The sequence below is a fragment of the Coenobita brevimanus genome, chromosome 53, assembly GCF_032717465.1.
Source record: "Coenobita brevimanus isolate Jiangsu-jjx chromosome 53, ASM3271746v2, whole genome shotgun sequence".
NCBI lineage: Eukaryota > Metazoa > Arthropoda > Malacostraca > Decapoda > Coenobitidae > Coenobita > Coenobita brevimanus.
In genome coordinates this window covers 20160788-20173966 of record NC_137006.1, presented here as the reverse complement: position 1 = coordinate 20173966, position 13179 = coordinate 20160788, and the positions used below count along the sequence as shown (strand labels likewise).

Below are 13179 nucleotides of genomic sequence, written 5' to 3'. Positions count from 1 at the left end.
GCTTCTACTCTCGCCCAAAACTCATCTTTCACTCTTGCCACTCGATCCTCTGTTGGAACATACACACATACAATCGCCCATGCTTGTATACCTACTTTCATCCTCACCCATACAATCCTTGCACCCACTGTTCCATACTCTCTTATATTCTCCTTCCACTTCTTGCTTATCATCAGACATACTCTCTTGCCCTCTTATTCTCACTGACTCCCGCACATATACCTACACCATATTCCCATTCTCTCATCCTTTCACCTTGCCATTTAGTTTCAGTCAATCCACATATATCCACTTTTGCATCCTCAAGCACCTGGACAATCTCTCTCTCTTTCACTTCATCATTCACTCCTCTCACATTCCATGTTCCCACCCTCAGAATGTCCTTTGTTATTGAATTTGATCCTTTTACATATTTCTTGTTTTGCACAAGCATTTCAGCAACATTTGAGGTGAAGCGATATCCTTTTAATTTTTTATCCAACACTCCCTGGATTTGTCGCGACCTGGTTAAAAAAGATTAGGTCGATATTCATTACCATTCTCGTGAACGAAATGAACAAACCACAGCCAGGCACACAAATACACAGCTTGACTTTATAATCTATCTATCTATCTACTGTATATCTATATCTGTCTATCTATCTGTCTCTATCTATCTATCTATCTATATCTATATCTGTATCTATCTATCTATCTACCTATCTGTCTATCTATCAATCTATCTATCTCTACACACACACACACACACACACACACACACACACACACACACACACACACACACACACACACACACAATGGAAAGACAGTACATCGAAGATATTGTGAACGTCTTCTTCTGATGTGTGTGTATGGCCGATCGTGTGTAAGCCATAGTGGCCAGATTCGAGTGTAACTTCAGAATGAATACTAAGCAAGGTGGAAGACTGCGACCCAAATGCTTCATCCAGAAAGCCTTCAGTGCTAAGCTTTTGAAACTAAGATATACTTCACTGAATGCTGTCTTGAAATATAGACAAGACTACCCGTCATCTATTATTTATCCATCCTGAATGACTCCGAGTGTTGGCTGAGTGAAATGTGAACTCAGGTTGTGACTCTAAACAACTTTTATTAATGGTTTATCCTTCTATAATCAATACTTTCTGAGATTTAAGTTTTTGACACACACACACACACACACACACACACACACACACACACACACACACACACACACACACACACACGTTTCGTACAAAAATAATGACCATCGACTTCATCTACCTGTCACTCTAAACAACTTTAATTAATAACTTTTCCTTCTACAGTCAATAGGTTGTGAGATTTGAGACTTCGACACAGACAGACGCACACAGATACATTTCGAACAAAAATATTGACCATCGACTTCGTCTACCTGGCTCAAAAAGCATGACATTTTTTGTGTGTAATGTGGGCCACTACAGTACACAGCATTACATATGTATGTGGGTGACATAACCAGAACTTAGTCACTCATGTTTCTTTTCATGGAAAGTGGTTCTAATCACTAGTAGTCGAAGGACAGTCCTTGACTACTTGTAGTTGAATTCAGTGTCAGGGATTGGAGTAGGTGTGTTCTTACCCCTGTGGAGACTGATCTGACCTGCAGTTGGATAACGATTCTTTGAAGAACAACTTTTCATTTTATGAGTAATGGACGGCAGGCCAAGATTTTACGTACGGCATTTTCAAGTATAAATGCTGTTTTATTTTACGGATAATGGCCAGAAGTTAACATACGTTTTGTGTTTCATACATCGTTACGAAGACTTGAAGTAATTTTTAGATATTAAAATGTTATGTCTTTACTATTTGTTTAATGAGTGAGTGTTACGTACTCTTAGGGACGCATAAAAGTTACGGTATATGCTTCATGTTATTTCCTATGATTTGGCCAATGGCAAAGATGTTACTTTTAAGTACTGATGTGTCTTAAAAACATTTTAAAATATAATGGAGCAGGTATCACTCTATAGCCTCTAAAAATACCCATAAAATTGCGAAAGGAATTATATTTCAATGTAGTTTAATATATTAAAATATATAATTACAATGTACCAGCATGTTTTACGTTAGCTTTACAGAAGTAGATTTGCATATAACGACGAATTTTAGCGCTGAATTCCTTAAGTTCCATAAAAGGCTTCGGTATTTAAGCTGTGTATATTTTTTATTTATATACATTTTACTGATGATCAGTATTAAAAAATTAAGAGAAATTGAATCTCTGTTCACAGCTCTTGTCCCATCGAAAGTAAACATTAAATGTCATACCATAGATGTAACACCGACAATGTTCGTAGCATATGTACCATCTGACTGATCAGTTCCTACCTATCCGTCACGGCTCCTCGACAGAAGAGTGCTCTCTAGATATTGTTTTGTGTCGCTTTTCATTCGAAGAACAGCGAATAATATCATGGTCGAAATATTTGGTATGTTTTGGTATGTTCAGGCATTTTACCTTTTAAGACAGTGAATAGGATGTGGGATACGGCCTTATTTTTGGAAAATAATTTCAGCCTTAGTTCACATCTACTGTACTGTAAATAGGTGGATAATAAGACCTTGAAGACTTGTGAGAGACTAAGGTCATTCGGAAAAAGAGAAATACTCTGTTTATTATCTTTACTAGGCCGATTCCGATACGAATCCTTTTATCGAATAATTCTTCTCTTCCACTACAGATACCGATATTAATCGGCTTTTGCTTCCCGATTTAGGCTACAGCACTGACTGAGCTAATACTTACCCAACACCCCGCCTCCCAAATTCTCACCCAGTGCTCACCCAACAACCACCCAGTACCTACACCCAGTCAGCGCCTACATCAGAATCTTCCCATCTAATATTCACCTAATACTCACCCAATTTACATCTAATACTCGCATACTACCCACTCTGTGCCCATCTAATGTCAGCCTAATAGCTACCCACTATCCATCTAACATCCAGACAATACGCACCCAGTACACGGCTAGTACTTAATACCCATTGTTACAGGCAACGAGGCAGAGGTGGAGGGTACATTGTCGGTACAACCCCAGGCCAACCCAGTACGCGGCTTTGACCAATACTTCCTGTCCCTCACCGTCGAGAATAACGTCAGGAATCCCTGGTTTGTTGGTAGGTATGGGGGGTTAATTTTATGTCGTATTTTTGCTTCCGTTAAACGAATTTATTTGCCTTTAGAAAGACTGCTAAAACTGAAAGGATTCGGAATGTATTGCATATGATGATTACTACAGCAGAAAGTAACAATTAAACTGCAGAACATTGTCTGGAGGTAACAGAGGTCAGCAAGATGTTATCATAGTGAAAGAATTAATTTAGTATTCCTTTTATCTATGAATCACTTTGCAAATGCTACATCACCATTTCATTTTCCATGGCATAGTATCTCACAGCATTTAGAATGAGTTTCCGCTGTATCCCTCCGTCAGTTTCTCATTTCACCTTTTCACTTTTATTGCTCTCATCACACAAGCTCGGTATTCCCTTTAATCCATCTTGGCAACTTATTTCCGTTGCCGACAGACGATTTACCACAGTTTAGAGAAGATCTCTCTTTGTTCGAGGGATTTGAAACAGCCTCCCTCAGCTACAACAGGCCAAAATAAACCTCTAATTAAATTTTCATAACACCATTTCCACTCTCATATTTTCCTCCCACAGTTGGAGTCTGGTATCTTGTTTGTGTGTCTTAGCGGCACGTTTACTTAGTCGTCTCCTGTTTCTCTGCATCACCACACAAAGTCATTTTTCTCTTTACGTGATTACATACCAGTGCAGATTTCCCTCTTATAATTGTACTGCCACGGTACCTAATCTTCATACAGTTAAGCGTTGGTGTTCCCCCTGTGTATCCTTTGTCATTTATCTCTCTTTCTCTCTCTCTCTCTCTCTCTCTCAACCACATAGTCTTCTCCACCCTCTTGGCTGAATACATATCAAGTGCTAGCGTAGACTTCCCTTGTGTATCGAACCTAATCACACCACCACAACATGTCATCCTCCTACAGTCAGACTTTAGTATCCTCTCATTGTATCTCTACTTTTTTTTTTTTTTTTTATAGCCTCTTCCACTTCTCGGTCTCTCCACACATCTTGCTCTCTCCTTTTTATTAAACCTATACGAGTGTATAATTTTCCTCACAGCACTTTATATTCCCACAGCAGCATTTTGATATACTTTGGGTTTGTTTATGTCCCATTTCTGCCCCAAGTTTTTTCGTTCCACAAAATCTCCCTCGTCCTTGTAGTAAACACATGACGCTTCAGAATACACTTGCATATCTAGACTAAGAAGTACCGGTATGCCAAAAATTATCATCTCATCTCATTTAGACCTTGGCATCCTTTCGTATCTCTGTGTCACTTCTCTGTTTTCTTCCTTTTCGGTAAACACAAACCTTACAGAGCCCCCAAACTCTTCTAACTTTATTTACATCCTACACACTACTGTCACACGATATCAGAAATGCATTTCACATGGTGCATTGGCCTGAGACAAAATACCTCGAATGGACGAATTATATGACGTATGGAAAAGTTACTTACTGAACCTTACTCAGGTATACCGAGAGACTATACCTCATACCAATTAATCTGGCCAGGCATGTATGGCAACACTGCTCCCGCCGAGATTCTGATTGGCTGGAGGTGTTTGTTCGATTTCGTTGTTGCTTAAACTGATACACTCTTTATTATCAGATATGATACTGAGTTTGTCGACAATACAATCGTCAAAAGCAATAAGAAATCCGTTATATACTTAACAACAATGAAATTTGCGTAGGAAGATAATCAACAAAGTATTATAACAGTCCAAGTCAAGGTCAGCATTCGAACAATTCCTTTAAATCTCCGACACTCGATAAAATTACAGAAAATTAAGGAAACCTGCTTAATCTAAGCGCTGGTGTAACACACATTTAAATTTTAAGTTCAGTCCTTACTATGATAATAGAGGAGATGTAATGAAATAGTTTCCTTTAGCCTACTTTGATTTTTGCAATTTTTTCAAACCTCCCTCCCCGCACAACTCTTGTTTTCATCAGAATTTTTAATTATTCAGAGTTGTGGCACGATTTAACGGTGCGACTGATCTTAAAATTTAAATGTGTGTTACACCAGCGCTTAGATTAAGCAGGTTTCCTTAATTTTCTGTAATTTTATCGAGTGTCGGAGATTTCAAGGAATTGTTCGAATGCTGACCTTGACTTGCACTGTTATAATATTTTGTTGACTCATATTTCTATCTTCCTACGCAGATTTCATTGTTGTTAAGTATATAACGGATTTCTTATTGCTTTTGACGATTGTATTGTCGACAAACTCAGTATCATATCTGATAATAAAGAGAGTATCGGTTTAAGCAACAACGAAATCGAACAAACACCTCCAGCCAATCAGAATCTCGGCGGGAACAGTGTTGCCATTCATGCCTGGCCAGATTAAGTGGTAAGAGGTATAAGTGGGCACGTGTATTTATAATGGGAAGTGTAGGATGGAAATGTATGGGAATGTACAGTAGGATGGTATCTGCTGGAGAAAGAGAAGGAGGAAAGCAGAGTGACTGGGTGTTCTCTCTAAGGTTGAGTGCAGACCCACAGTAAATCAAAGTCTATCCACGGTATGCAGAGTATTGGGAAAACTCACAAGGTTTCTTTGCCTCTCTAAGTCTCTGTCTTGCCTATACCGTAAAGTACGTGTGATCTGTTCAACAGAATATTGGGAAGATCACTTCCGCTGCCGGCACCCAGCCGGTCCTGTGACGCCCTACAACCAGTACTACGGGCGGGGGTGTACCGGGAGAGAGAGGGTGACAGGGGACAATACCCAGTTCGAGGCACAGCTGCAGTTTGTGTCCGACGCAGTCATGGCTTTTGCTTACGCCTTCAGGTGAGACTGGACCTAGTGTGAATGAATACCTGTATTTTGTTGTTGTTGTATAGTTAAGTATAGCTTAGTTTGTATATGTTCTCTGTAGCAGCCCATACGTATCCACCGCAAGACCGGCCCTGGTCCCACTGAGAAAGTGAGAGCCAAACCTAAGATTTTCCCATGCTGGTGATGTACGAATGAGGAAAGCCTGTGAGACAGGAGGGTTATTCACCCACGGCCATTAGGTACGGGGCAACTGCATCATCCATGTTACCACAGTTACCTCTCCAAGGTTTTATTGTAGGTACTCATTTTACCTACCAACTCATAATGGTTGGATGAACATCTGAACTGATTGGCATCAGCTACCACACCAGAATTCAATCCCTGGCGTTATTGGGCTGGCAGTTTCGTAACTACCAGTGCTAACCATCACCCATCCTGGTTGTACTGAGGTATTCATACCACCTCCGTGAGTATCGCTAACGCTCACTATATTTTATTATTATTATTTTTTTAATCACCATGACTACCACGCAGTACTAGTGATATTAAAAGAAAAAGACGGATTTTTCTTCTAAAAACAACCAAGGAAATTATTTGACAAAAATGCAGGCAGAATGAATAAATTTTTTGTTGATGTTCTAGAGTCATACACCGGAACCTGTGTGTGGGACGAAAGGAGCTCTGCCACACACCATCGCATGCCATCGTTTTGACATTAAAAGACAACGTCTATACTTTTTTTTTTTTAGGGATATGCACCGGGATCTGTGTGGGGGACTGCGGGGACTCTGCCACCACATGAACCCCATCCAGGGCGACCAACTCCTTCAGTACCTTAGGAAAGTCGTATTTACAGGTTAGTCATTCACCATATCAGTCAGTTGCCCAGTTTTCTCATTTAAATTCCATAATTTTCCTATTGCATGTCCTGCCACATCTCCCCACCTTGTTCTTGGTCTCCTCCTACTTACAGACACCCGACTTTTACACTTTCTCCTTTACCCTCTCCTACCTTACCTCTTCACCTCAGTTTCAAGTTCTCTTTCCTTCTCTTCCCAACCACCCCTCTCACTCCCTCTCACAGTGACTTTCACTCTCCTTTACCCTCGCTGGTCTTTAACCGATCACCATTTGTTACCTTTGCCAGCGAACTCGGTATCCTGGTTTGTCTGTTTTTTTTGCTTATCCACAAGATATATAAAGAAACTGTTGATGGATTTCAGTGAAATGTCGTGGATATGTGGGACATGCGCCAAGGAACAGTTGATTAAATTTGGTAATGATCTGAGTCTTGGTTCAGAACTATTGTTTGTTTGTCCAGAAGGTATTTATGATATTTATTGATGAAGTTCAGTGGATTTTTTTTTTTTTTTTAATGGTTGTATCATATAGGCCAAGGAATAGTTTTTAAATTTTGGTTGTGATGGTGTTGGTGGAGGTGTGCGCTTTCTAAGAGCTGTATCATTGTATTCTATATTTACTGGAAATATTCTTGAACTTTTAAATCCCTCACCCCTCTTTTTTTTTTTTTTTTTTTTAGCTTACCACTATGGCTTCAGAAAGTTACAGTAGGCTGTTTTACTGGTATTTTTAGCACAACTGTTTCGCCACTTTGTTGAAACTGTATAGTGAAACTTTTCCTTATTAAGATGCAGAGATAAAGGTGGCAATAGACACGCAGAGGCACCTGACAGCAGTGCTCCACTTCATAACTAAGGCCTTTGAGCGTGTGTTGAATTTTTAAGCATTCTCTTGGGATATACGGTAATTCCATCATCCAGCAATCCAGTTACCTTCCCTAGATGGTACCGTAGCTACTCATTCTACCAATCAATCCAGGGTTGATAGGCAGTTAAGTCTAGTAGCGCCTTCTGGATTCCATCCAATCTGGGCGCTTTCTGGCCAGCAACTTTGTAACTTGAATGCAACTCAGCCACGGCTGATATCTAAAAAGTCTGGATAATTTTATTAGGTCCTAGAACTTGATGATGGTGATGATGATGATGATCATCATCATCATCATCATCATCATCTGCATCATCATTATCTGCATCATCATCATCATCATCATCATCATCTGCATCATCATCATCATCATTTATAAGTAATTTGACTTTCAGTTATGCAGCTTTATTTTTTGTATCCCCATTGTCGTCATCATCATCATCATCATCATCATCATCATCATGATCACCATTGTAACCCAGTCCCATTGTTATAAATCGGGTGGGTAGGATCTTCTACATCAGACATTTCCGAAGAACATCGTCCGGAGGTAGTATAATTCATTGTAAAACACGCTGTCGTTTAAAAATAATAGCACTGAAATGAAGTACTTTCCATAATGTGATTAATTCATTCAACCAGAGTATGTATTCGTAAATTAATCTTCCTTCATTCAGACGATTTCATTCGGCACAGGATTCGTAGTGTATACAAAGAATTCTGTACAGCTTGGGAGTAATGCTATATCCAACATTATTAAATTCAGCTCTCGAGTCTTGATTATCTAGTCGACTTTGTCTGTTGGGTATATCAGGATGATTTTTTTTTTTTTTTTCATTTTGCCATATCCATACGAATTTCTTCAGCTCAGAAGAGCGCCGTAATTGTTGAGAGGTTCTAGAAGTCTCCCCGAAACGGAAGAGGACCGCTTAGATATACCAAGAATAAACTAGAAAAAGCACATCATAGTATAAAGGTGGAATGTACGCGACATTTTCTAGCAATGAAAGAGTGAACATTAAGTATTATGGAAAGTAGTTGGTTGACCAATACTAGAAACTGGTACTGAGTGAGTGGTATGCGTTTGAGTTTGACTTATCACTCACCTTGAGGTGTAGTACTGTTTATATATATATATATATATATATATATATATATATATATATATATATATATATATATATATATATATATATATAGTGATAGACAATATGGTGTTCGCCACGAAAGATCCACCATTGACATACCGGTAACCAATCTCCTGACTCATACCATCCATCAATCAATCGACCTACATGGAGAAACTCATGCAATAGCCCTTGATATTTCTAAAGCTTTCGACACAGTATGGCACCGTTCCCTGCAGTCCAAACTCCCTTACTATGGACTGACGTCTTTAGTTCCTCTGCTTTCCTCATATCTCACCAACAAAAAAATAAGAGTAAAAGTAGATGATGTATATTCCAATTTCCACTCAATTAACGCCGGTGTGCCACAGGAATCAGTTCTGGCGCCAACCCTGTTCCTAGTTCATATTAATGATTTCTCATTTGTCACCCACAATCCCATCAATTCATTTGCAGATGACTCAGCACTTCATAGTTCATGAACACTCAGACACCCATTTACAGATTCTAATATCTCTCTCAATTCAGTACAGCCATCTCCCTTGGATTACTGTACAGAGTCCGTAACTTTATCACTGACGAGCAGTTTGCTATAATTTATAAGAGTCATGTGCACTCTCAGCTTGAATATTGCTCACGCTTGTGGAGTGGTTGTTGAGAGGTTGCATTAAAACAACTACACTAAATTCAAAACAGAGCTGCATGAATTATTATTAACCCTGCTATTATAAATAAACTACTTCCCCTACAAGTAAGAAGGAATGTTGTCTCCCTTGCATTATTTTACAGATATTTCTATGGCAAGTGCTAAGACAAAGTTGCGTCCATTTTGCCACCTCTCCATGCATTCCCTCTTTCCACACGGGCATCTGGTAGTGCTCATGACTGGGATGTCACTCAGCCATATTGCAGAACTTCTGGCTATCAAAATTCTTTCATTCCCCGAACTACATCTCTCTGGAACTCGCTTCCCCATAGTTGTTTCCTTCCAAACTTCAACACAGCTGCTCAAGTCCAACTGTTACAGATACAGTATCTCATGAATGGAGGACACCAGTAATCTGGTTTATGGATTATTTGTTTTATTCAATTGTTTTACCTTCCTCTGTTTTGTTTTATATATATATATATATATATATATATATATATATATATATATATATATATATGTGTGTGTGTGTGTGTGTGTGTGTGTGTGTCATCATCATCATCATCATCATCATCAGCCATAACAATTACAAGTCCAGTGCTGAACAAAGGTTTCTTCCATCCTTCTTCACGAAATCCTTGACTGAGCCAATAACTGCCACGATTTCCCTGCAAATTTTTCTATCTCATATTTCCACCTCCTGTCCGGCCATTTTCTGAAACGTTTACAGTCTCATCGTGTCCAGCCATTCAGCCTCTGGCTCCATCAGTTATCCCTTACTTTTGCTACGTGGCCTGCCCACCTCCATTTCTGTTCTTTTATAGCCTCTATAATGTCTCTGACTTTAGTCTGCTTTCTTACTCAAGTTGATCTTTTCCTGTTTCTTAATGATATTCCCAATATTGACCCTTCAATTGCTCTCTGAAACGGATTAGTTTATATTCCATCGATTTTGCCACTTTCCCGGTCCCACAACCGTATGTCATAGCTGGAATTATACATTCGTTATTTTCTTTTCGTTCCATACATATTAGCAAGCTACTTTTCATAATGTTTCTATGTTTACCGAAAGATTTTCATCCATTTGTAATGAGTCTTTTTATTTCGCAATCGTGGTCTTTCGTTAATTTTAGTTTTTGCCCCAAGTAACTGTACTCCTCAGCTTCTTCAAGAATTTCTTAGCCTATTCTGATCTCTTTGGTGCATGTGGATTAAACATTATTTTTATTCCGGTTCATCATTAGTCCTACTGTACTTTGAGACTTTCTCTGTTCAGGCCATTTAACATTTCTTGCAATGTCTCTGCTGTTTCTGAGATTAGGACAATGTCAACTGCAAATCTTCAATGGTTTAGCCTTTCTCCATCTATGTTTACTCCTTTGTTTTCCAAATCTAGCTTTCTGAAAATACTTTCTAGGCATGCTGTAAATGATTCAGTTGAAACTGTATATCCCTGTCCCTTGCCGTTTTCAGTCTTAGTTTTTTCCGAGTCCTTATGTAATTTAACTGTAGCAGTTTCTTTATAATTGCTATGTGTTTCACTGAGTCGAAAGTCCTTTCGTAATCAACATAACCTAAGGACAGTGGTTTATTATACTCTGTAGTATTCTCAGTTAACTTATTCATTGTGTGTAGATGATCAGTAGTCGAATACCCGCTTCGGAATCCTGCGTGTTCACGAGGTTAATTTTCCTCCAGATTTGTTGTTATTCTGTTCGTAAAGACTTTAGTGAAGAGTTTGTAAACAATAAACAAACGGAACGATAGTTACCAAGATCTTTTGAGCCACCTTTTTCTTGTAAAGTAAAATAACTATTGTATTACACCATGTTTTGGGAAATTTCTTATTTTCTCTACATTGAATAAATAAGTAGGCGAGCCTGTTTTGTACTTGTACTGCATCCAACAGTAAATCTGCTACTATTCCATCTTCTCCCGGGGCCTTCCCTCTTTTTATATAGTTTTAAGAGAAATATTTACTTCGTCTGGGGTTACCTCAGGTATTTCACTTATGTCAACTGAAAAACTAACTATTAGTACAACTGTCTTTGATGCATATAGTTCTTTGTAAAAGTTTGAAATTCTCTTCACTATCTAATCTTTTCATTTAATGACATCACCATTTTTGCCTCTCATTGATGTAATTTGTTGCTTACCTAGTACCATTTTATTTCGGACGTGTTTCAGACTTTTTTCTGTTTTGATGGTTTCTTTGATCTGATCCATGTTTCTCTTTCTTTTTTCTTTTCTTTGTCTCATGTAGATAAGTTTTATTAATTCCCCTCGTTCTGTTTCATCTTTGTTTTTACTCTTTTTTTTTTTTTTTTTTTTTTTTTCATAAGCTCGAGTGTCTTTTCTGAACATTTCTTGGCTTTGGTTGTATTAGGTTTTCTTACTACCTCCGCTGATTCTCTTAACACTTTTGTTAGTCTGTCATTCAGCTCATCAGTGTCACATTCAGCATTACTTAGAGTCTGAAATCTATTCCTTGTTTCCAACTGAATGGCCACTTTGTTTGAGTTTACATTTATTGGACATATCATTTTCATCTTTAATCATCTTTTTTCTTTCACTTCTGAAATTGAATATGACTGTGGAACCCACCACTCTATGGTCACTTCTTATATATATATATATATATATATATATATATATATATATATATATATATAGAGAGAGAGAGAGAGAGAGAGAGAGAGAGAGAGAGAGAGACAGACAGACAGACAGACAGACAGACAAAGAATGAGACTTGGTAACGGTGTCGGCTGCATAGTTTCAACAGTGTCTCCTTTGAGGCTTGCACGTGATGTAGTGCCTTGATCCTGTTGGAGATGAGTTTCCTCTTGAAGGTCTAACAACTTCTCAACAACAAAAATGAAATAATTATCATCATGTGCATAATCCCTGACAACCTTAACCTTTTACATGTTAGCAGATGTTAGAGTTAGCTGGGGCCATCTAGGGAGTAGGTGAGTGGCTGATGAACTCATACCCACTTGGCCGTCCCCTACGTCTGCTCACCGCAACCGTTTTTACTTGACGACACATTATTAAATTTGTTGATTTCTTCCGGCACAGTTGGAAATTGTTTGGCACTATAAGTGTCAGCATCGCATAGTTATTTTTGTTTTTGCTAAGAAATGATAAAAGGAAACCACAATTGTTTGGTGTACAGTACCGCGTATTTAAAGTTAAGTATTAGATTATTCAATATTCAATGAATTTAGAAGATTATGATTTTTTGTGTGTGTGTGCATGCAGTGCTAAACGTTTGCTTACTCTACATGTGATAAAGTCTTAAAATGATGTTTCTCCCCAGAAGAAAAAATAAGTTTTACCAAGAAAGGTGATGAACTGGTCATATACACTAACATACATTGTAACAACTTTTATATTTCGAGAGCCAAATAACATCAATTTTTTCAGTGAAATTTTCTGTAATACATATAGAAACATTTTTCCCACAAAATAACTATACAGTACGTTATACTTTCACTGAATGTTTATGAGAAGCTTGTGCCTGTTTTGAGGAATACAGGTACTGAATGTCACGATTTGGTATAGAAAATCCCACAAGAAGTTGCTCATGAAGTGGCTCCGGATTTGATGTCTTTTTGTTCATTATAATGCAAATGTAATGAAAAAGTTAATTAGCACAAATATGCTGTTGCAAATGGCAACAGCACGTCAAGAGCACACTCGGAGGTAGTTGGGTACTCTCATTTCATCTCTACTCAGAATGTCCAAGGTAACTTCACTGAA

The 13179-nt window shown here is 38.3% G+C and overlaps 1 protein-coding gene across 1 annotated transcript in view; it reads left to right on the top strand.

Moving 5' to 3' along the window:
• Window positions 1-13179, top strand: part of LOC145400659 (metabotropic glutamate receptor 6-like) — a 202077-nt gene that overhangs the window by 23354 nt on the left and 165544 nt on the right. Inside the window, exons 4-6 of the mRNA XM_080273092.1 lie at window positions 3028-3150; window positions 5754-5928; window positions 6666-6772. Of these exons, the coding sequence (XP_080129218.1) occupies window positions 3028-3150; window positions 5754-5928; window positions 6666-6772 (405 nt within the window). The remainder of the gene's footprint in view (window positions 1-3027; window positions 3151-5753; window positions 5929-6665; window positions 6773-13179) is intronic.